Consider the following 26,320-nt stretch of genomic DNA (forward strand, 5'->3'; position numbering starts at 1 on the left):
TGCAGTAGTACAGTAGCTATACACATACCAATTAAACGCGCAGGTCTCCTCTCGTGCGTCCTCCCCACTGTGTCATCGGTCGAGGCAATAATTTTCGTTTCGCTTTTAGATATCTCTTTTATAGATGCCATCAATGCTTTTAACTTTCTAGATGTAATTACCGAACTCAAAACAGTCCATAAACTACAAATCCTCACGAAAACTTCAGTCAAGCCAGCTCGCGCGTCAATCTGAGAGATCAGCCTCTTACCTTAAAGTGTCAAATTTCTCGGTTTCTGAATGGACGGTTTTGCTTGATTGACAAACGCTAACGTTCGGCCACGATTTATATACCATCGACCTGTCCTAAAACGTTAGCACGCTGTGATCGATTGCTTGGAGATCGCGTGTTTCTCTGTTCGAGAGCGCATTTCCTCTTCTTCACATCTGCGACAAAACCGTTGATTATTGAAAAGAAAATATCCTAAGCTAAAAGGTGATATATTGTGACTGATTGAAGCAGCCCTTATCAAAAGTGCGGGGGTCCTCCTGATCCCCCTGTCCCCCGTGCCAACGGCGCGCCTGACCCTTTCTATCGAAATGGTCAGTAGCCTACTTCTTTTCGTTCGCTTCATTTTGCTTGTTGCTTAGCGAAATATGTCTGGCACGTGTGAAACGCCCCGCGAGTTAACAAATAGGCATATATGTATATATAGCATATTTTTCTTTAACCATGCAGCAAACTGCAAACAGCAAAAAAAAAAAAAAAAAAAAAAAGTTTAACTTATAGTATTAATCGGTTAAAATTCGTACTTTCGGTTAATGGTTAAACGGTCAATGTGAGCATCCCTACTTCCTTTGGCGGGGACTTTAGACGTCATCGTGACAAACAGGACATTTGGACAGCATTTCTCATGGAAAAAGTGGATAAGTATTCATACACAGCGCAGATCATAATCAGCGAGCATGTTTTTAAATAAAGTTGTTTTTTAAATAAAGTTTGAGGAAGTTTGGTGGTGACGACGTTGATCTGCGATCATGATGTGCTGTAGTCCGTTTATAGCCTATGTTAGCTTTTTTTATCTGACAAATTTATTTAGGCATCAAAATGTATAAATGTTGTGTTAACTTGTAAAGATTATGTTGATAGACAAAATGTGTACGTGTCATAACCCTTTGTTAAACACAGAGCTTATTTTTTGTGATTTTCCAAAAGTCTATGGGAAAAATGCATAGGCTTTTGATCAAGGGAACCAGTGCGCCGCTAACTTCCGGGTTGGCCTACAAAAAAACCTCATCCCTGAGGTACTCTGTGTACATGACAAGCTGCTTCTTCTTCGGCTTTTGCCTTGATCCTCAACATCCGCGGAAACTGCCTACTAGTGGTCTGCATGCACTGCATGCAGAAGTATAAATGATAACAGACGCATAGCGCAAGTCCGACGCAGAAGTAGAAATCAGCTTTAACGTTAGAGAAAGACAGATTTGCCACTATAAATCACTATTTTTCTGCACCTCAACAGGCGAATTTTGCCAAGATATTTTAAGAGATGATAGACAAGATGTTATAGGATGTTGATTTTATGAAAACCAAATTTTGACCAAACAAAATAAAAAAATAAAACTACATTCAACCTATTTTTTGACTGAACTGAAATGTTCCATCGCGACATCCAACGGGTTTTCCCAGATCGCATCACATATATACACACAAAAAGTTAGGGATATTTGACTTTCGGGTGAAATTTCAGAATGCACCTAAAATGCACTATAAATTTCAGGTGAACTTCTCTAAACTTTTGAATGCACATGTCCAACTGTTCAATGTCTCAGTACTCATATCAGTACAATATGTGTAACATGCTGTTCTCTAACAAGGTGATTAACAGCAAAAATCACAAGTGTCTGATCCATGAAATGACCACAAAATGTTCTGGTTCAATGAAAATTTGTATTTAAACAGTCCACTTACTCATGCCATTCACATTTTGAAATCATAAGATCAAAATCACACCAAACAATCAATCAACAGTACCTGGACAATGCGAGGCTTCAAATGGGATGTTCTCAGAGGGAAGTTGCCACTGAGCTTAGAGTGTCATCAGCAGGTTGCAACAAAGACACAGAGAGACTGGAAGAGTCACAGAAAGGTGTAGACATGGGCGTCCTTTGGCCACATCCCATGTTGATGACCGCTTCATTGTGAACAGTGCACTGCGTAAACAGATGATGAATGCCACTCAACTCTAGGTACGTTTAAGGGATGCGAGAGGCACCCGAGTGTCACGTCAGACCATTTCAAAACCGCATGGTCTGCATGCTAGAAGACCTGCAAGTGTACCCAACCACACCACCAGGAACGGGCATCTTTGTACAAAGAACGAGGAACCAGTGGGCCTCAGTGCTGTTTTCTGACTAAAGTCGATTCACAATGAGCAGAAATGATGGCCACCAATGGTGTTGGAGATGTCACAGAGAACGCTATGCATCAGCCACTGTTGTCACCAGATGAGCCTTTGGAGGTGGTGGTGTTACAGTCTGGGCAGGTGTGTCTAGTCAATACAGAACTGCCCTACACCTTGTGAATGATACTGTGACAAGCCAATACTACCTGAATAACATCATTAATCCTGTCATTGTGCCTCTGCATGACCAACACAGGCCTGATTTCATCTTCATGGACGACAATGCCCCTCATCGAGGTCACATCATCAGGGATCGGCTGATGGAGGCTGGGGTACCTCAAATGGAATGGCCTGCACTTTCTCCAGACCTGAATCCCATTGAAAACCTAAGGGATCAGCTGAGTCATTGTGTAGAGCAGGGGTACTCAAGTTCAGAGGCCAAGAGGGCCGCATTTTAACCAAATGAAACGCGAAGGGCCACAAATTATAACTTGGATCGTAAGACTTTTATTTAGGCCTACTTAAGACAATATTTGTAGTTTTACTGTTTATTTACTAAAAGTGCAGTTTTTAAGGTCTGGCTGTTGTTCACTGGCTGATGAGAGTTTGTCCATAAGACGAAAACATTGCACTTTTTTATAGTCTTTTTATACTCCATTGCACCTTTTTAACACTTTTTATAGCACCTATTTATACTCAGAGAATAAATGTTTTATTATTTGTATTATTATTACCTACCTTTTAATTTGGTCAGAATCCAAAAATATTTTTTCTTTTTTTTAATGTTCAATCACAATTTTATGAATTATCTAACTATAACCAACGTTGTAAACATGATAAATCAGATATTCTCCGTGAGCTCAATGATGTGATGACAGATCTGTAATGGGAGCGCTGCTTGCTTTCTGTTTATAACACATTGACATTAAGAATAAAAGGTGTGTTTTTCATGCTGCTCGGCAACTTACACACTGCAAAGTTTGAGGAATGTCAACTGCATTTCATCATGGAAAAATAAGGTTACTTTGTTTTTTACTTACGCGCACAGTCTCGAGCCTTTGGTGGCGTTCACGAACACAAGTGCTCGACACATGCGCACTAGAGAGATTACGTGCACTGTACGCCTACCCTTGTGTACGTGTAAAAAACGAAGTAATATTCACGCTAATTTTGAACGCAAATTATAATAAAAATACATTTATATGTAGCATGATGCGGGCCACAAATGTAATGCTGACGGGCCGCCTGTTGAGTACCCCTGGTGTAGAGGGTCGTAACCCTGCACCCTAGAACCTCAATGACCTGAGGGCAACTCTTCATGAAGAGTGGAAAGCCATGCCTCAGCAGACAATAAGTCGACTTGTGAACAGCATGAGACGTCGTTGTCAAGCTGTAATTGATGCCCAAGGGCACATGACAAGTTGTTGAGACATTTTTTGTTGTGGTATACCCACCACTGCTGTTAGCTTTTGTTTCAATAAACTGTTTGAGATGAAGAAATTACCATTGCATGCTTCTACTTAAATAGGGCATTTAAGTAGAAGCATGCAATGGTAATTTCTTCATTTTCATGACATAATATTACTGTGGCATGAACTTTTTACATTTTTCCATAAAATTCACCTGAAAGTTGAATATCCCTAACTTTTTGTGAGTTGTGTATATAGAAATTATTATTATTTATTTTTTAAAAATATGCAAGCTCCGCCCATGTCTACTTTACCGTAAAACACATACGGTTCTAAATCTAACAGAGCATCTAAATTAAACCTGTTGATTAAACAAACTGTTGACCGAAGTAAATACTCAAACTAAAATCCCATCTAGTATCTGTAATACTGAATGTAACTGAATGACATGCAGTAAATGAGAAGCTGAGAAATAGATAACCTTTTAAATTACTTTTAAAAATATCCACTGATTTAGATGGTTAAGAGTGATGTTTTCAGGCTTTATTATTCATCTTTTCTAGCCGTTTCTTTTTCAGTGTTCATTTTTAGCAATTCCTTTTGGCCATCAAGTTATTCATTATAATCCCAAAATATCAGCAGTCATGATAAGCTCTATAAATTAGTCAGTTACTAACTGTGATACTGTCTATAAAGCCGTGTTTGTCATGTATATTTTGATTTGTTCAAAATAACTAAAACTTCCTCATTAATTATGTTTACTGTCTAATAAATGTGCACCTTTATACCATAATGCAACACACTTTAATATGGGGCTGTACAGGACTTCAAACATATGGTACATTAACATTTAGCACAGCTAAATATATTAAATGTAAATTAAATAAGAATCCAGTCTTAAGTAGTTGTTTTTTATCTGTGATTTTCTAAAAACATTTATAGGAAGTTCTAAATGGTTTTGCTCAGCTTTGGTGAGAAAAAACACTTCCTGTTGAAAAGGCTTTGCTCTTTACAGGACAAACATGAAACTTCAGTAGTTTGAGATGATTCTGTGAAAACAGAGACAGTCTTACCTCTGTTTCTCTGAGAGACTCATCTTACAGAGAGAGAGTCCTTTCCTCGCTCCTCTGACATACAGTACCGCAGCTAAACTGCCATTGAAAACAGATCAGCATTGGATCTATGTGTCGCTGAAGACAATCAGATGCTCATCATGACCTGGACATGACAATGTGTCACTGAGATGTTAATGATAGTTCAGAGGGAGAAATTTTTTAATGTGTTACAAATTTCCATGTACAGTTACCAAATGGTGTCTGAATCAATTAATAAGCAGATATTAAACACTGTGCTACATTGAGGAGAAAAAAAAATAACAGATCTCATATGTAGTTTCATATAGTAGCATACACTAATTTATTTAATACTAGCTATTGCTTAATTTGTAATTTGATCATTTCACAAGTTATTTTATTAATTGAAAATGATCCTACAGGAATTCTTTCAGTCAATGCGATAGTCATATGACGTGAAAGAAACTGTTTTTATTCACATAGTGGCTGATTTGATACATTTTCTTTGACAAACAAAAATAAAGCAACATCTGGAGCATTAAGCCCCGGTTTCACAGACAAGACTTAAGCTAGTCCCAGAATAAAATGCATGTTTGAGCTGCTTTAACTGAAAGTAACATGCACATATCTTAAAAAATGTCAGAGCCGTAGTTTTGTCCAAAGACGCACACCAATAATGTTTTTTTTCGAGGGTATGTTTATAAAAGCTACTTAAATACCTTAACTGAAATAAACCTAACCCTATCTGTTAAACTGGCCTAAGAAGTTTAAAAGAAAATTCATAACGCACTCGAGTTTATCGACTATAACCGGAAGAACTGGTTTAAACACAGATACTTTCGATTTCGCATCATTACAAAATTACGTTTTAAAAAAAAAAAAAAAAGGGGGGGGGGGGGGGCATTATTTTAGCATTTTTAAGTATTATTTACAAACTTCTTTTAAAAATGCGTCGTGTTCAAGGGGTTTGTTTTAGTAATTTCTAGTTGCAGGTAGGCCTTAACATCTAAATCACGCTTAAATAATTAATTCTCCATTATGCCAAGTAACTTTAATCGTGTAAGTATTACAACTTACTTGCAGTAGTTCAGACGGTCACCAGAATCCAGAAGTCTTTGAAACACTTTCGATTTGTGACACCTGTTAAAACACAGCTGTGCGATCCTTCACGATAGAGGGTATGCACGTGACGTCACTGTCGACCGTTACGACTGTGGTCACGGCAACTGAGTGGCACTGAAGGGGCTCACACAGACATCATATAGGTAGACGCCATTGGCCGCCTGGGCGCTGAGATTTGCGGCCGCCATCTTAGACCGGTCGTACTCCTAAGCTGCGTCCCAATTCGCCTACTACGTCCTAAAAGCATTTGCTGTTTTTGTAAAGAAAAAGTACATACTTTTGAGTGTGTAGCAGAAGAGTAGACAAGCTTTGGGACATACCTCGTCATAACTGCGTCTTTAACGGACATTCTGTCGCTTATTTACAATAGTAAATAATACACACTTTATGATGATGACGACAGGAAAATACGAGTGAGAGACTGAAGTGTTTATATCCAGAAATATCAGGGTGCGAGCGGTCCTGTTTCATGAATCAGAGGATCAGGCATGTGTGTTAAGGGAGCTGCCAGCTGATCATTTCCCCAGCACGTCGCTAAAAACAATCTATATAGCGCACATCCCAATGTGCATATCTAACCTAAACAGTACTGAATATTACTAATGTCACATAGACTACTATTTAGGATGGATAGTATGCACGTTGAGAAGCAGGCACTGTCTTTACAGCACATGGAGCGCGATAATGCACAGCCGCGCCAAACATACAAGAATATAACCCGTTTACCGCCATCACTTTGAATTATTTATTAAATGTAGATCTTAATGAGAGCTCTGTAGTCTCACCAATAATTCACCAAGAACGTTCAAACATTTTCATGGCATTTAATTCGTAAAACGACTTTGATTCCCGAGCTGGTTCTGAACAAGGCTATCTATCACTGCAACCGGAAAAACCTTTACACGGCGGCGAGGGCCATTCCGGAAGCCAAAAACCCGGAAGTGTGAAAAAGGTCTATTGTTCGACCGGACATAATAACTGTTATTTGTGCACGTGATATCAGGAAGCAATGTCCCAGATAGCAATCTGACAAAGAATCAACGTAGAAACGACGTTTCTCGTGACAACGACGTTGATCTCCGACGTTGATCCGGCATCAGTTTGCTCATCGGGGTAATGTTGAATCAACGTCAGACACTCCATTCAAATCTAATGCTGCGTTCACACCGAACGCGTCTGAGGCGTCTGACTTACATGTTAAGTTATGGCAAGCCAAAGTACTCACAAACGCCTGGTCGGACGTCTGATTGCACACTGACGCGTCAAAAGCGCGCGTTTTGACAGCAAAACGCGCGTCCTCGACGTGTGATTTGCGTTAAGAACGCGCGTTCTTAACGCGCGCTTTGGTATCATAGAAAACGCGCGTCAAGAACGCGCGTTTTTTGTGTACCAAAACGCGCGTTCTTGACGTGTGATTTGCTATTAAAACGCGCGTTCTTGACGTGCGCTTTAGAGTGACCAAAAACGCGCGCTTTTGACGTGCGTTTATCATAACAAAAATGGGCGTCGAATACATGCGTTTTGAGTCAAACAAAACGCTCGTTATGAACGTTTAAACAGGTAAACCAAACAGGCAGTGCAAACGTGTGTTTGAAGTGTCCATCAGGCGAAGAGAACGCGCTCTTTCCTTAGTGTTCTCAAAAGTGCATGTCTAAAGCGTGTGCTCACTCTTTAGGGCTTTGAGTCTGTTATGTTTTTGTCTGCTATAGGTTTAGGACAGCATTATCATTAAACTCCACCAAAACAACATGGAATTATCGAGGATAAATTTGGCAGATGATTATAGGCTAAAGGTTGAGTTATAATCCAGTATAATTAATATGAAATATGCATATGAAAACGTAAAACTATTATTTAAAATAGCCGTGGGGGAATGACAGTGGATATACCTTCGATCAAGGCCAAAACTTTGTAAGTTTGTAAGGAGCCAATAAAATACTACACCACATGTATGATCATCTTGGCTATATATTACGGTGGCGTATTGCCTCGTGGATAATATTTTTCCCCCCTCAATTATGTCGTAAAACGACATATTTTCTCATTAAAACGAGATGTTACGTCGTTAAAACGACATATTTTGTACGTGACGTGTACGAAAAATGCCTTTATACCTTTATCTGATCTATAGAGCTCATATAGCCTATATCAGTTCAGTTTACATTTATTTGTTTAGTGTAATCCAGGTTAGATGAGAAGTTGAGGGGAATTAATTTATTTATTTACAGTTAATAATATCATATTTCTCTTAATAAAAGATAAAAAGTGCTAAAGTTATTAAGAACATTTAAAAATTAGTGAATATATCCTATTTAGTAGATTAGTGATTGACCAATGAGAGCTCTTTGTCATCACGCACCCTCCGTTTCATCGAGCATGCGCAATGACAGAAGAGACGAGTTGATCTGAGAGAAGAGACGTGATCTGATCTTCGTGATAAAACTTGATTAAATATAGATATAAAAACCTTCTGAATATCGTACAAACATTAAGATTTATTTATTTTGAGGCATCCAGCATCTCAAGACATCAATTGAACATTGTTGAGACACATTTTACTCGGTGAGTCAGCATAATAAAATCGATGGTAAAGAGAAAAAATGTTTAAATGTTTTGATTCACTGCAACTGAGTAGTTTAGTTGTAGTAAACTGCTTAACGTATTTTTTTATTTTTGTATTTTGACCTTAGTAGTTATAAACGTCATAGTGAATCGCGTGATTGTTCATTGCAGTTCACAGACGCCATTGCTGGTTGCACGCGCATGTGATAGAGACACGCGCCTGTGTGAGAGCAAAAACGAACTCTGAGGTAAAAGACTAATACTATTTCTTGAAAAATAAATGTATATGTTTTAGTTTCATTTTATTATTTCAATCTGAGTGGTTACAAATGTGGTCATGGTGAACCGTGTGGTTATTGTTCATTTCAGTTCACCGATGCCATTGTAGGCCACACACGAGTGCGTGAGAGAGACGCGCCTGTGAATAAGTAAAATTAATTCATAGAGGTAAATAACTAATGAATCATTTCTGGGAAAAAAAATGAGATTTGTGTGTTTATTTTTATTTTATTTTTGTTTATTTCAATCTTAAGCGGTCATAGTGAACCGCATGGTTATTACTTGTTCAGTGCAGTTCACTGCCGCCATTGTTGGTCACGTGTGAAGACGCGCCAGTGTAATAAAAAAAAAAAAACTTGATTGAGGTGTAAATGAGTAGTATATCATTTCTTATAGAAGTGGTAATTGTATATTTTGTTATTTTGTTTTGATCTTGATGTGAAATTCATTCTCAGATTCACTAAATGACTGTTCTGGTCTGTGATCAGGCCAGGTTTTTTTTCCTTGTTTTTTTTCTATTTTTTCTTTCTTCTATTTTTTTTCTTTCTTCATCCTACGGATTCGTGATACTCCGGTGATCTTCTGTGATATCCTGTGAAACTTCACATTTGATGGCGAGCCAACCAAAATCTGCTACAGAGGAAAAAGGACGACACATCATAAAGAAGAGGACAATATCCTTTCTTTGAATTTATCATTCTTGCTTGGAAAAAAGCAAGACACCTTGAACCTAAAGAACTATCAAAATCCCTTCCTTGAGGGAATTTACAAAACAGAACGGGAAAAGAGAAAACAAAACTGATCAGTACTACATAGAACATTGAACACTTGATAGGATACCAGTAACCCATTTGATTAACATTGAAGTGCTTATTGGATTATCTGTGACATTTGAGAAAAAAAATAGTTTCTCTATCTGTTTTATTTATTTTCTTTCTTTTCTTTTTCTTCTCCTCTTTCAAATATTGAAAGGACCGGTCCGTGTATATTTTTGGGGTGAAAAAAAAAAAAAAAGAGTGCACTCGAGGGAAATTTTCAAGCCGATCTTTATTGTATATTGTTCATATAAATTGTAATGTAATTGCCTTTTGTTCTTTTGTAATTATCAAATTATATTTCAAATCAAATTTAACTGTTGTCTGTCTGTTGTTTCTCACCACAACCCGCCACCTCCTTGACGATCTCTAAATCTTCTGATTAATTAATTTCAATCTTCTAAAACTAAATTCAACTGAATCATTTAAATTGTTAGCAATCCTTTAAAGGGTGCTACATTAGCGCTTTTCACGATACTTAGCCCTATAATTTTAAAGCTGCTTTATAGGAAATGCTTTAACATTACAATTTGGAGTAATCTGTTATCAAGGGTGACTGTACAAGTTATGGCCTAATTTCATAGGCTCCTACATAGGCTATATGTAGCAAGTCTGTGAGCCCCCCCCCCCCGCAAAGAATGAGATGGGGGCCCTCCCACAAGCAGTGATGTCATGTGTTAAAATTTGTTGTGCACCTGAGTCCATCTGCCCCACAGTTTACAAAAGCTGATTTAACAGTGAATCATGTGGTGAATTATCATTGCATTGATTTATTTGATATTATTTTTGAATAATATTATAGCCTAGCCTATATGATAGGCCTAGCTATATAATGTTTAGTGATTTTGATATCGCAGACTAAAATACCGGCAGGAATAAATATTTAGGCTAATTTACTCATTAAAACCAAAGGAGCGCCAAGAGAACGGATAACAGCCTCAACGAGCACTGGCCATGATTTCAGAAACAACACATTCCAGCGGATAGATCGCCTCTTATTTAACACAGACCTACAAATTTCTTTCTTGTAGGTACAGTTATTCGCCGAGTTTAAATTAATTTTTGAGTTGTTTCAGAAAGATTCTCGCAGAGAGACAGCTGAAAGCGCACCCTGTTTTTATTTATTCTATTTTACAAAAGTCGCCTACAAGGTGGTGTTGTTATTATGAGCATAAATATAAAATAAAATTTAAAAAAGTAGACCATTTGTAGTCTTTCACTAATCTGTAGGCTATCGCCAACAATGACGAAATGTCTATTTTAAGTTGTTTCAGCTGTCATGAGGAAAAAATCCATCAGAACGCGCCGGCGCATTCGTCGGCCAGAGGGATAAAAATGTAGCCAGTTTAGTTTCATATTTATATTTAAATTTTGGGCTATAGCGTAATACTATTTTTTTTTTAAATGTCACATGTTGATTATGAAAAGTGAATAGCATGACGGATGCGCAATGTCGGGAGACATGCAGCGGGTTAGACATAAGTTTGACCACTTCATTAAGTTTTGTTTTATAGTAAGTCTTTCTTTAAAGTGAATTTCGTTTTGTAGAAATTGTATCTTAATTTCAATCAATGTTTCATCAACCAATTGCCTATATTTAATAAATAGGAAGAAAACCAAGAACGTCGGGTGTAGAATGGATTGCGTAACAAACGAATCCATGTTTCCGCGGCCTTTGAATAAGGCTGAAGCAATATTCTGTTTTTATTAAATTTCTTAAATACATGTCTTTATTACTTAATTAATTGATAAGATATTTTTGGGTCTAACAATATATTTTAGCTGGTCTAAATTCTAAGTTAGACACAAATTTGCGCTATATAAGGTTCCCTTCTAGACAAGCGTGTAAATTGCTGTTTCGGTCGCAAATTTTCAGTAATTTCGATCGGTGCATCAAATGATGTAGGCGTAAACTAAATTCATGTAGTTTCAGTAAAAGAATAAAGAAATAACTAAACTTATTTGCTATAGGCTACATTTGGAAAAGAACTTCAGACATTCCGATAGCTGACCATTAGCAGAGCTGGCGATGAGGTGTTTGGGCAATATATAATAATATAAATAACAATAATAATGTCTCAGCAAAGACCGAACATATTTATTTGTCTCGGCACACGACCGCAACAGTAACACAGCGTATCAAGGCTTGCTGTTGTCTTGGCTACCTTACAAACGGCGATGGAAACAACAGTGATGAATTTTTCCTCCTTTTGTGGTAATTTAGCACTCAAAAAAATGATTCAGGCCCTTCATAGATATGACACATTTAAATTTAATTCACTTTACTTAAACAGATCTAATTAGGAGTAATACGTATTTATATTTAATGAGTCTAACATAAAATATTTAAATAGTTTAATCTATGAAATTTATTTAAATTTGACCAACTAAATTTAATTACATTTGGGAAATGGAAGTGCACTCAAAAAAAATGATACATTGTATTTACTTAATTTTTTTATGTCAACAGGTTCCACGTAACTTGGTTATGTTGCATGTAATTAAGATTATTGGTTTCAGTTAACTTACATTTATTACATAAGGTTAACTCAATGCCATTTAGTTGAATCAGGCAGAGGTGGGAAGTCCAGGGGTCAGAGAGTAAAATTCCTTCCATATTTTTATTCCACCACTGAAGCATTAATGAGATAAATAAGTGTTTAATTGAGTGATGATTGAGCATTATTGAAGACACCTGATGAAAACAAGCAGAATCACCAAAGGAGAAAATCACAATTTTTAAGACACCATCGTGGAGATGAGTGTTTGTTTTAGTTGAGCTCTTGATCCTTGTCTTTTTAGTATTAGATATTGATTGGGCAGTTTTAACTGCATTAAAACCAACCAGACAAGCAAAGTCAAAAGATGATCAGGTGGTGTTGGTTATGTTTTCACATAATCATTATTTGATCTGAACTCATTTAGAGCTCAATCTCTGAGTTAGATTTACATTATTGATTACCGCAGCACTATGTGCAACATAACCAAGTTACGTGGAACCTGTTGACATAAAAAAATTAAGTAAATACAATGTATCATTTTTTTGAGTGCACTTCCATTTCCCAAATGTAATTAAATTTAGTTGGTCAAATTTAAATAAATTTCATAGATTAAACTATTTAAATATTTTATGTTAGACTCATTAAATATAAATACGTATTACTCCTAATTAGATATGTTTAAGTAAAGTGAATTAAATTTAAATGTGTCATATCTATGAAGGGCCTGAATCATTTTTTTGAGTGTATGGGCATTGCCATCGATACAGGTATTTTACACTATATTTACACTATAAGTGTGATAAAGGCATGATAAATTCTCTATTATAGATCAGATAAAGGTAGCCTATACATTCACGTCATATATGCCAACAAAATGTCGTTTTAACGACATAACATCTCGTTATTACGAGAAAAGATGTCTTAACGACATAATTGAGGGGGAAAAAAATATTATCCACGAGGCAATATTTTATTGGCTCCTTACAAACTTACAAAGTTTTGGCCTTGATCGAAGGTATATCCACTGTCATTCCCCCACGGCTATTTTAAATAATAGTTTTACGTTTTCATATGCATATTTCATATTAATTATACTGGATTATAACTCAACCATTATAATCATCTGCCAAATTTATCCTCGATAATTCCATGTTGTTTTGGTGGAGTTTAATGATAATGCTGTCCTAAACCTATAGCGGACAAAAACATAACAGACTCAAAGCCCTAAAGAGTGAGCACACGCTTTCGACATGCACTTTTGAGAACACTAAGGAAAGAGCGCGTTCTCTTCGCCTGATGGACACTTCAAACACACGTTTGCACTGCCTGTTTGGTTTACCTGTTTAAACGTTCATAACGAGCGTTTTGTTTGACTCAAAACGCACGTATTTGACGCCCATTTTTGTTATTATAAACGCACGTCAAAAGCGCGCGTTTTTGGTCACTCCAAAGCGCACGTCAAGAACGCGCGTTTTAATAGCAAATCACACGTCAAGAACGCGCGTTTTGGTACACAAAAACGCGCGTTCTTGACGCACGTTTTCTATGATACCAAAGCGCACGTTAAGAACGCGCGTTCTTAACGCAAATCACACGTCGAGGACGCGCGTTTTGCTGTCAAAACGCGCGCTTTTGACGCGTCAGTGTGCAATCAGACCTCCGACCAGGCGTTTGTGAGTACTTTGGCTTGCCATATTAAGTCAATGCAAACGCGCGTCTAGAGGTCCTGCGGCGCGAATCAAGCGTCTAGAGCGGCGCGAATCGGCCGTTGACGCGCGAATGGCGCGGCGCGAATTGAGCGTTCACGCGGCTGACGCGCGAATTGAGCGTCTGACGCCCAAACGCCCGAGTTGAAAAATCTGAACTTTGGCGTAAATTCGCGGCGCGTTAACCAATCAGGGACTCTGCTTTGGTAGTAACGTGTTTATGATGTGATCAGTGATGCCGGAGACCAGAACAAAGATGTCGCTGTGTGTAACGTTAGCCACCCTGAGTTCTGTGATGTGTCATTATATTTTTATCGAGACAGGAATAAAAAGGACCTTGCCTGGAAGAGAATAAGCGAAGAAATCGGACAATCTGGTTAGTTGTAAAACTTTTTGCATGATTTTAGCCGTTGATACTAGCCCACCTTCTAGCTAGCAAAAGTCGGCCGGCATAACCGAGTTAAATTGCCGCTACAGGTTTCCAACTGACGAGATTATGTGTTAATTCAGAGGATCTGTGCAGAAAGAGATGAAAGCCCCTCCCATGACGCGAATTCGCGTCTGAACACACTTTGTTTATACGCGCGAATTGAGCGAATTTTACGCGCGTCTGAAGCGTCTGACTTCAAAATGTTCAAGCGTCCAACTAGACGCGTCTGGCGCGAATTTGACGCCCCAGACGCGTTCGGTGTGAACGCAGCATTACGGAAAATCGACGCAATTGGTTTGCTTACCGAACGTTGAAACGATGTTGATTTTCGGATGGTTGAAACGACGTTATAGAATCGACACATATTCAACATAAAATCGATCTAATTGGTTTGATTACCTAACGTCGAAACGATGTTGATTTCAGTTAAGTGAAACGACGTTGTAGATCAACACATATTCAACATGAAATCGATCTAACTGGTTTGCTTACCCAACGTTGATGTTGATGTCATTTGGGTGAAAGAACACATTTTCTACTTATTTTAAAAATCTCAAACACTTTTAATACTAAAAGATGAGCCTGTTTACAAAATAATCTGAGACTGACAGCCTGAGTCAGAATACACCATCACTGCTTTTCTAACTGAGACTATACGACTCTCCCCTTTTGTGTTCAACAAAAATAAAGACATATGGGTCAGTGGATGATTTATAAAAAAATCTTACCCTTGAAAATGGAGGACAGAAGAATATAGCAGATTAATTGGTTTTCCTTTGCAATTAAAATGTAAGTTCCTTGCTCTTGTAACAACAGGGATGTAAACTCATCAGGGGTGAAAAGGGTGACAAAGATGTAACCCACAATTTCAATACCATGGACAATGAAATATATTTTATAATTACTTTTTTAATTTCAAAGTTTATGAATATTTTAATTTATTTTATAATTATAATTGACATATCAAAATTAAAATATTGTAAACCAGTGTCAATTCATGAAGTGCCCCAATAATTTAACGGATTCACTCCAATAATTGGATAAATGCGAATGTCACTCCTGAAAATTTGCAGTGCAGGTGGTTCTCTAGCTGCGTAAAAATAAAACAGTGAATACAGAAAGCAATATGCATATTTATTATAATATTGCTCATTTAATATAAGTCTATAGCCCCCAGCTGTTAGAATAGCGACTCAATTATGCACATGCTGTATTGTATCTGGCATTATTGTAATGAAAAGGTGTAGACAATATTTCAGTGAAGTCATCAAAATGTTTTAGGAGTTGAAAACTTAGTTCCTTTCTCTCTCAAAAACACAACACAACAGTTACACCTTTTAAATTTCAAAGTGTCTATTTACACAAAGTGCAAATAGTGTCCCTTGTTGGTAAACGCTATTAACACTAGCTTTTGGGCCACTCAAGTTTTAAAAAAGAAGCACAGAAGGCAACGTCTTCAGTGACACAGCAGTAGTGAGTAGGGAGTTCTGGCTTTTGATGCAGGTTCAAATCTGCCTTTTGCTAAGCTCGCATTTATTTTCAATAAAAATGAAAATAATGTTCTAAAAGAGGAAATAAGCTGCAAATGAGTGTTTAATAATATTAAAAGTGTTTAATGGGTAGTTAGGAGAAGGTTTAGGGAGGGTTCACTCAAAAAAATGACACTTTAAACTAACTCAAGTCAATTATGGACAGTGGTTCCACACAACCAACTTAGTTTCTATTGACATTAAAGGTTTATTTTTACTCTATGCAAAATCCTTGAGTTGTGACAAAATAACTGACTAAGGAAGAATCTATGTAAAATAGTTATGTCCAACTTACTCAATTCAATCATGGACAGTGGTTCCACATGATTGAGACAAGTAAAATCCAATAGAATCAACCATGTTAAATTAACTAGAATCAATTGTGTTAATTTAAAATAAAATAAATAAAAAGCAATAAATAAAAAATAAATTGTTTTCATATACATTGATTTTTACAATAAATTCTTCTATTAATTTGTAATTTTGTGATGTTCTGTGTTAGAAATCTAGATGTGATACTGGATTCATCCTAAATTGCCTTAACCAAAAACATTGTAAAGCCTAAATTGATCATAAGTCCATTGGTGGCAATGGTTTTACAATCAACATAGGCTTACAATGCTTTTGAGAAATGCCCAGAGCATTACCACAGTGATTACCTTCTTATTACAGAATTTGAAATTTTGTTAGCAGGTCCTCAACCCAAGCACAAGTGCAACAATTCACCACAATGGTAACCCTAAAACTATTAATTAACAGAAACTTATAAATACCAACATAATAGAACAGTAAACAATAAAAAGTCTTTCCATTTTCTCATCTTCCTAAAAACTGCTTAAAATAACACTTTATTTCAACATTTACACTCCTAGTTCAGCCCCTTTGCAAAGCATGATAGGAAGTTAAAATCCTGTTTGATTGAGTCCTGGTTGGGTTTACTTGATTGAAACTGTGCTATTGTCACAGTGCAAATCACAAATTAAGAAACTCATAGGCTTAGTTTTTTTGTAGATCAGAAAAAATTGGCCAATCATGCATATTTCTTTGTGTATGATTTTGTGAATCACCTACACTGTTTGGCTATTCTCATGTGGTAACATTAAAGAAATATTAAGTGCTAGCTACAAAAAAACAAAAAAAGTTTGTAATAAAAAAAAAACATCATCCATAAAAGAGACTTGTATCCCTTTAATATAGCCTTAAATATTGAATGTCAAATAGTAGCATTTATAATAAATATTTAGCTACTGTTCATTTCTTGCAAAAACCATACTTCTACAGTGCATGAAATTTCAGGGTGGCACAGTGTTGATTACTGATTGATTAATAAGGACAAGATCACATTGTCAGATTGTATATCTTAACATTTTGAATATATTACTGTTTGTTAAAATTTGAATTCATGTTAATAAAAAAGATGCTGGAAAGTGTGACATATCAGGACTGTTACAGTTTCCAAAGAACACATCTTAAATGTGAGCATATGAATTTCTTTATTTGTGAAATAGGATTTGTGCACCTCCAATGAAGAATTTGAAAAGGTGTAACAGCTGTTTTTGAAACTGAAGAAAAAAGTTTGCAACTTTTAAAAATTCTTTCAATTTTTTTTATAAAAAAAATAAAATAATTTACTGATGTTTGACTATTCTTTAAAATTAGAAATCCCACTATCACAGGTGCTCAGTTTTGCTACAGTAATACCCTCACAGAGCATGGTAGTAATCAGCCATCCATTTAAAAACAGAGGTCTTTGTGGTGTACTGTTGGTACATCTGTCCAGGCCAACATCTGATGTCCCGATGCCTTCAACTGGGGATCCCTGAGATCCTGCAATAGAAATAGTACAGATCAAAATCATACATCATACATACCCATTACAAAGTATCTCATCTGGTAACACAAATTATCATTCCAGGTTTAGTTTGTTTAGCTCAATATACAATATTTGTGGCATGATAATGCCCAAAAGAAATGATTTCAACTCGCTCCTCTGAATATTCCTTTAACCTGGCATTTTGTGAGAAGACCAATGACCTTGTCATGTCTTCTTTTACAATGTAATTTTCATATAAGATAAATAATTAATGCAAAATATGAAACATCCATGTATTTACAAACCTCATTTGGATGAATACGATGGTGGAAAACTTGAATCAGTGTTACAAAGGAAAGCCTGTCAGTGATGTGCTGTAAAGTAAAAGGAAATAAATAAAATAAATAAAGATGAAAGACACCGATAACACTGTAAAACTATATTTTCATAGTGGGTCCTTTTATAATAAAGTCATTATATTATGTTTTAAAAAGATCTTGTTAATTTTGTTTAATAATATGAACAATATTATTAGTAGTAATAGTAGTAGTAAATATAAATGCTAGAAAAATTTCACCATGACCTGTTTACATGAACATAATGAGAACAGAAAGTAAAAAACAGCTCCATCTGAAACTTTTCAATCAAATCAAAGGAGTACAAGCTCCTGTTCTAAAATTATAGTACATATGGCACACAAATAATAACAACCATCCTGACAAATACATGTTCTAGGAAGACTATAGTTGGAATAATACACCCCTCCTAGTCCTCACATATCATATAAAAGTGAATATGAAAAAGAGTTATTTTTGTTTCCCCTCCTCAAGTCCATATTGTCCTTTCATCTTCAGGAAGCCATCTTTCAGCCTCCATGCAGTGGTTAGGTAGAGCTACATTAGGTTAGGACAGCCTTAAGATATTTCATGTGACTCATAGAAGTTATGTCAGTTGTCATATGGGTAGGGATAAGTATCTTAAAGTTCTAACAGTATTGCTACTGTTACTTATTGATCGGGTACTTCAACGGTATTCTTATCGGTTCTTTTTATATACAAATTAAGAACATAATTAACATCGCTTAATAGATGAGATCAACTGAAGATAAAAGACATTAAATCTCTCAAGATCTCAGCAGAGGAGGATTTAACAACTCTAAACAACAACTAACACTTTTTTTTTGTGTCGCGCCTCAACAGCTAAAAGCTGTCCGACTGTTGCAAAGCACTTGGTCTACGTCAAAAATAGAACGGGGAACCCGCTTACTGTCAGGAATTTGTTGTGTTGCATCACTCCTCATCCAGTGTAGACAATATCACAGATTATAACGGGTTCTATTATTAAACATGCTGAGATGTTACTGTTTATGTGATCACAGATATATCGTACATCACAGCACACATGAGCTTTGAAGCAGTCTGTCTCAATCGAGATGTTATAGGCTGCCCACAATAGGCGTGGCAATATCCATCGGCAACTGTAACAGATTTTAGATTTTTGATTTTTCATCTTGGGATTTCAAACAGAAACAAGATTTTTCTTACCCCATTGGCAGATAATTTTGCTTGTTTTAAGCAAAAACTTTTCTTTTTCTCCCCCCAGAAAACAAGAAATATTTTATGTAATTTTAATTATCTAGAAAAGGCATCTTGATTGAACAATTTCTAGATATTTGGAATATAAACAATACAAAAATACTAAGTAAGAATTTTTTTGTAGTGCAGGACATTTTTAAATATATCTCCGATTGTGTTCATCAGAAAGAAGAAAAGTCGTATACACCTAGGCTTGATGGCTTGAGGGTGAGTAAATCATGGGATAATTTTCATTTTTGGGTGAACTAACCCTTTAATGTCTTTTTTTATCTTTGGTTGATTTCATCTAAGGCTGTGGCTGGAAGTTTTTCTTTTTCTGTTGTTGTTGTTGTTTCTTTCCTTCAGTAATTCTGCTCATTAACAGCAGGACTGGTTTACATCATGTGACAAGCATTGATAACGACACAAGAGTGGGTAACTTATTTCCACCTTGTCTATAGGCAAGGACTAAAATAGAGAAATTTCGAATGAGTTAATATCGATTCTGGAATAAAAATGTTTTTTTTTTTTTAAATCGTAAACAAATTGTGATAGTTAGGTGAATCGATTTTTTTTCCCCAGCCCTAACATCTATATAGCAATAATGAATGTGTAATTTCTCCAGTACCGACGGCAGAACCGATAATTTTCAAGCTTATCGATACTCTGGTCTTTCATAATTTAGCCCCGGGGCCTGTTTAATACCAGATTTCGGTACCCATCCCTATATATGGGTAAGTTCATAAGGATGAAAGCTTGAGTCAGTCTCTTGATTTGTGACTGTGCAGCTATTGTGAAACTCACCATCTTCATGTATCAAGTGCGAATGGCATCTTGTCCTGAAGAATCACAGCTCCAAACGCTAGAGATTACATCTCATCTGGTAACAAGAGTACAGCCATAACTGTAAGAACTCTAATGATATCTTTACCCCCTGATATTGCATTGATGATATAAATTCAAACATATTAGAGGCATAGAGTATGAGCAATGAGTAAGCTTCCCAGATTTCTGAGAAAAATAACTTACATGCCTAAAGTTGTCAACCCCTGGCCTGAACCACAATCAGCATTTATAAGTAAAAAGTATTTAAGAATTTTTCAGTAAAAAATAAATGCACGTATACAAATAAATAAATACCTTTGAGTGGAACAGTATGGCGTCTCTTCACTTGAAAACATAACTCAAAACAGACCTATAGAGAAATACAATAAAATAAATTAACGACCATGATATCCTGTTATCATAATAGTTAAATAAATGATTATAACTACAAACATTATAACATTATACTTGTCACCTATGTTACCTCATTTAGCTGATTATTTAGCCTACAGGCCTTTCAAGGACAATCTCACTGAAACAACCCGGTTAATCCGGTTAATGATTTTAAAATGTGAGACTTCTTTCAAAAACAGGTAAAAACCTTACAAACCCACAACTTTTCAACAGTAGTGTGCTGAATGATTGAGGTTTTGCTTACTATAGTCATCTGGTTCATGGCCTTTGACAGGAGGTCGCTCAGCTCTGCTGGGGTGCAGGAAGCCGTCCGCATGGAAGGATCTAGGAACACAACATGGAATTTGTCTCAGAGCCAACAATATTTATTAGAGGTGTATTAAAAGGAACCAAGCTAGATCAGAGGTGGGAAGAATAACATCTCTTGATCATATTTTACTTCAATCAAAAATGATCAAACTTGATTAAAATCGATGCACATTATTATCCTGCAGATTTTGGTATTCATTCCTGTTAGATGGCAACAACTTCACATACTCCCTTTCTTCCCTTGCTTCCACAATGCTTTGGACAAATCTTCCCAATACAACTCGAATGCACTTCATCAAACACCCAATTATCATCATTGCAACAAGCAAGGTTGCGAATATCATTGCCAAAAATTTTAGTATGGGTCCGAAGATATTGCCAAAAGCATTGCAGAAGGCATCAGAGATCCAATCTAAACTCCATCCTATCCCCTTATTCTTGGCCTGTTCATCTTGCCACAAATCATCCCGAACCTTTGTCATGTCAGTCAGCACCTTTGAAATGCTACCATCATCGGCATCATAAGCTGGAACAAAAGTACAACATTCCTTACCAATTTTCACACAAACTCCCCCCTCCTCTGCTAGGATCGCATCCAGAGCCATCCTATTTTCTAGAGTCATTTGTCTCAGAGCTCCTACTTCAGTTTTCAAAAATGTCAAAGCCAATTGAGTGTCATTTGCAAATAGGAATAGTTCATAATGAATTCTCAAATTTTTCTTACTCACATATCCAATTCTAATTCGTGCTCTGAGCTTAACTAAAGCACAGACACCTCTCCATGACACAGGCAGACTTGGGTAAGCAGTATGGCCACATAACCAGTAATAATCATACAGAAGGAAAGCCAAAAGCTATATGATCACTCATCCCAGTGGGACTGTCGCAACTTACATTATGGATTACCTTACACCCCTCAAGAATCCCCATAAAATTAACCCCCTTTCGAGATTGGTAGCATTCTTTAAATTTTTGTCCAGGGTTAGGCCAAATCTTTTTCTTTCCTCCACTGCTAAGGATTGGCAAAGCAGAGGTTACATTCGCACACTAAAGGGGCTCTCCCCTTCGGAAAATCTTTTGAGAGCACTCCGATCCCGGTCCAGCTATACAAATCATAATACACCTTAAGTCATGATCTTCTACCGGCTCTGGAGACAATGGATATGGGTATGCGGCAGAGAAAGAGGCCTGTGCACAAACATAGAAATTTTTGTTAGGTGCATGCTGTTTGGCTGTGTAATTAGCATATTTCCAAAAGATATTCAACCCAAATGGTGCTGGTTCACATTGGATGAGTGGTCATGATGAACAGGAACTGACATCACCTCCCTTTTCCCTCTACTTGCAACACTCCCTGTAGAAAATTCAAATAGAAGCAAAAGCACAACCAAAATCACCACACTTATGAATGCAACAATACATATGCTACACTTAAACAATTTGTCGGCCCAGAGCCGCTCCCAGGTGCGCTGATCATCCCGTTGGCCCCACAGACGTCTGAAGCGTTCCATCTTCACCCTGATGACTCTTTGCGAGCCGTAGCAAGGTCTTTCCTTCGTTGGCAGAGGAGGGATCGTCACTAGTACGCCCTGATTTCCTCTACTTTTGGCTTGAATCTGCGTGTTGGTGGGGCTTACAATGTGACACGTGAACCCAGGTGTCACGTTCAGCGACCTTGATTGCGCTGTTTCTTGTTAGAATGATCTCGTATGGCCCTAGCCACCTTGGGTTGTTCCACGCCTTTCGCCTGAGATCTTTGATCCAGACCCACTGTCCTGGCTCGTAAGAGTGCTGGGGTCCAACACCTGGAACTGGCAGAGCAGCTTTAACCTGCGAATGGATTGTTTTAATAGTTTTGGTTAAGGATAACATATATTTTCTCATTTGCTCATCCACCCCCGCCAAACCCTCCTGGGGAGGAGGTTCAATTCCTACTTGCATGGGACGACCTGTAAGAATTTCATGTGGGCTGAGGGCTGTTCTTGTCCCTTTTCGGGCTCTCGTGGCCATCAAAACAATGGGTAAGGCTTGGACTTTGAAAACATATCAATAATTACAAGACAATACTTATACCCTTAACATGGTGTCAATTCAATGAAATCCATCATGACGTGCTCGAAGGGAAATTCTGGTACAGGGTGAGCAGAGGGAACAATCCGTTTACTCTGCTTTCCCACATTATTGGCTGTGCAGATGTGGCATTTCTGGCAAAACTTCTCTGCCACTGCTGTAAATCCTGGAGCCACCCAGGAAGTACTGATCAAATCATTCATAGCCAATTTTGATGCATGATCTACCCCATGAGCCCAATTTGCAAAGTTTGGATATAGCTGTTTAGGCAGAAATGGCTTACCTGTTTCGGTATCTCTCCAGACACCTTCATCATCTTTTACACCCCTCTCTGACCAAATTTTCAACTCACGGTCAGTACCCAGTTTCTAAACCTCGCTTAATGATGGTGGTAGCTGGGTGCTATCGGTAGCGAGGGATGTAAAACCTATAAATTCAGTTGGCAGTGCGGTGGTTTTTGCTATGGAATCTGCAAAATTATTACCTTTCGACATTTCGTCAGAACTTTTCATATGAGCCGCGCATTTACAAATAGTGATTTCTTTTGGCAACAATAAATTCTCCAATAACTTATCAATCAATTTTGAATGTGCCACGGGTTTTCCATTAGCAGTAAGGAAACCTCGGTTCTTCCATACTGCTCCATGGTCATGGCAGACGCCGAAAGCATAACGTGAGTCAGTATATATTGTGACAGAACGGCCTTTAGCTAATTCACATGCACGCGAGAGTGCAACAAGTTCTGGAATGCTGAATGATGTTGAGGTAAACATTGGCTTTCAACTATCTCGAATTTAGTACAAATGGCATATGCAGTTGAAAGCAGTCCCGTATATGGATTCCGGAGACACGACCCATCCACATAATAAATCAGTTCAGGATTGGATAAAGGTGTATCTTGTAAATCAAGTCGTGGTTTCATCATTATCTCTACTACCTGTGTACAGTCGTGGGGTTCCCCATCTTCCTCTGTGGGAAGTAGTGTCGACGGGTTTAACATGGAGCATCTTTTCAATGTGACATTTGACATTGTGAGCAGGACGTTTTGCCAGTGCAGTGAACGTGCAGCTGTCAGATGAGCTGTCCTTGACTGCAATAACAAAGCGTGTCCTGCATGAGGAACATAAACAGTTAATTGATGGAAAGCCACCAAATCCGAACATGCTAATACAGCTTAGACCGTGGCGGCTACAGAACGTAGGCACTGCGGCATTCCTCTTGTGACAGTGTCTAATCGTTTGGAATAATATGCGATCGGACGTCGACGGTCACCATGGGACTGAGTTAAAACAGCAGACATGAACCCTTTTTTCTCAGAGACAAATAATTCAAAAACCTTTGTATAATCAGCCAGCCCTAAGCTGGGTGCAGTGGTCAATGATAATTTTAATTTCTCAAATGCAATTTGGCGTTTGTCTGTCCAAGTGATCAGATCTGTCATTTTTTTTACCTCATGAGCTGCCATGAGAAGGGGATTTGAGATCTCAGCATAATCTTGGATCCATGGTCTACAGTATCCCGTCATCCCTAGAAATGTCATCATCTGCAATTTTGTAACTGGTTTCGGAATTTTTCGGATCGCTTCAATTCGATCTAGGCCTAAAGCTCGGCCATTTGCTTAGATTAGATGGACAAGATACCTTACTTCCTGTTTTACTAACTGCAACCTATTTTTGGACACCTTATGTCCATTTTCTGCTAAGAAATTCAACAATGCATGTGTGTCGGCTTCACAGGAGGCTTTGTCTAGGGAGCAAATCAACAAATCATCCACATACTGAATTAATGTACTTCCTTTAAGTGGGATGAAACTTTCTAAATTTCGGGAAAGTTCTTCGGTAAACACAGTGGGATATTCTGTATATCCCTGCGGCATTACAGTCCAAGTCCAGCGCTTATTCTGGAATTGGAATGAGAACCAGAATCTACTCTCTGGGTGGACTGGGATCGAGAAAAATGCATTTGCCAAATCAACTACTGAGAAGTAAGTGGCATTATTTGGAATCTCGGATAGAATTATAGAAGGATTAGGTACGATTGGAGAACAAGGCTGAACAGCTGCATTCACCAATCGCAAATCCTGCACAAAACGCCATTCACCTGATGCCTTTCTTACAGGGAGTATCGGTGAATTGATGGGTGAATCTGGACAAGGCACAATAGCCCCCTTTTCGACGAGCGCTGCATGAACTTTAGAAATTCCTTCTACAGCTTCTTTGCTGAGAGGATATTGAGGCCTATATGGCCTGTGCTGAGTTTTAGGCGTGATTACAAGAGGCATTGCATTCTTTATCTGACCAATATCAAATTTATCTTTTGCCCATAGAGTCTCTGGAACCCCTGATAAATCAAAATCATTTTCAATTGGAGTACTAGAAATATTATTTCTCTCTTCACTGCACAACCTGTGAACCGTCACTGTCTGCATTGTTGGATATGCTCTTACCCCTGCTTCATTTGTATAATACCCATCATCATGCCAAGTCCAGCCCCCCTTCTCCACTTGCTCCGTGAGCCACACTCCTACTTCCGCCCAGGAGCTTCCTCTTTTCTCCACTGAGACGTGAGGTTGGAATTGCATCTGTTGGAAAAGAGTAGATTGAGATAGTGTTAGTTTTACAGTGAATGCTGAGAAATGCTGCGATATTAATAGATACTCAAGATTTAATGTCTCACCCAGAGATCCATCGAACCAACTTTCTTCATACTCGCTATTTCTTTCATGACCCACAAACCATGAAGTGCAATGGAAATGAGATGGTTTTTCATAATCAGCAGGTATAAAACTATATTCTGAATACGGATCAAATGAATGAGTTATAGCCCAATTATAATACCAGTTTGGTAACATCTGAGCAAAATTAGCACTCATAGTTGTCACTTCAACTCCCCTCAAGGAAACATCGATTGTTAATCCTAATTTAGAAATTAGATCCCTGCCCATCAAATTTAAAGGACATGTTTGAGAAATCAGAAATGAATGTGTACACTTTTTCTTCCCATTAACTACTGCTAATGGCATTGACACTTTATCAATATGTGCTATCCCTGATATACCATAAGTAGTACAAGTTTGGTCAGAAAGTGGCAATTTATGAAATTTAGATGCAGTCTGAAGGATTGGAAGTCCTTGTACAAGTATCGTCATCATTGGATTTGAGCTTGGGTCTTTAGTCAGTTGAATAAGCTGAGTTATTCAGGTTTGAGTGTCTCCCTCCTCATCCTATGCTGTGGAGCTTGCCTTTGGCGGAGGGGGAGGAAAAGAAGAAGTGTGTTGTTGCTCTCTGTAGTTCTGCCTCTGCTGCGGATAGCTCTGCTGTGGCTGCTGTCGGAAGTTATTTTGGTACTGCTGCTGTTGGGGGAAGTTGTTCGGATTTTCTGGACACTCCCTGCCACGGCCTCTGCCTCTTCCTCTTCTTGCCTCTTGATAGTTGTCATCTCTTGGCATTAGGTTGTTGGACTGGGACTGGGACTGGTAAAACATGTACTGAGCATTCTCCAACTT

General features: G+C 37.7%; 1 protein-coding gene across 5 annotated transcripts in view; it reads right to left on the minus strand.

The window, feature by feature from the left end:
- LOC137035761 (NLR family CARD domain-containing protein 3-like) overlaps nt 1-6,047 on the minus strand; it is a 96,756-nt gene extending 90,709 nt beyond the window's left edge. For 2 of the 5 annotated variants that reach the window (XM_067409383.1, XM_067409380.1), the window contains exons 1-2: nt 5,944-6,047; nt 4,867-5,011 (exon numbers count right to left, since the gene is read on the minus strand). In XM_067409383.1, coding sequence (XP_067265484.1) covers nt 4,867-4,889 — 23 coding nt within the window. In that variant the 5' untranslated portion in view covers nt 4,890-5,011; nt 5,944-6,047. Of the gene's footprint in view, nt 1-4,866; nt 5,012-5,656; nt 5,686-5,943 lie in introns of those variants that run through there. The other 3 variants (XM_067409382.1, XM_067409381.1, XM_067409384.1) reach the window with 3 other exon arrangements.
- Nucleotides 6,048-26,320: the final 20,273 nt, after the last annotated feature.

Source organism: Chanodichthys erythropterus, chromosome 14 (assembly GCF_024489055.1).
Source record: "Chanodichthys erythropterus isolate Z2021 chromosome 14, ASM2448905v1, whole genome shotgun sequence".
In the NCBI taxonomy this organism is placed as follows: domain Eukaryota; kingdom Metazoa; phylum Chordata; class Actinopteri; order Cypriniformes; family Xenocyprididae; genus Chanodichthys; species Chanodichthys erythropterus.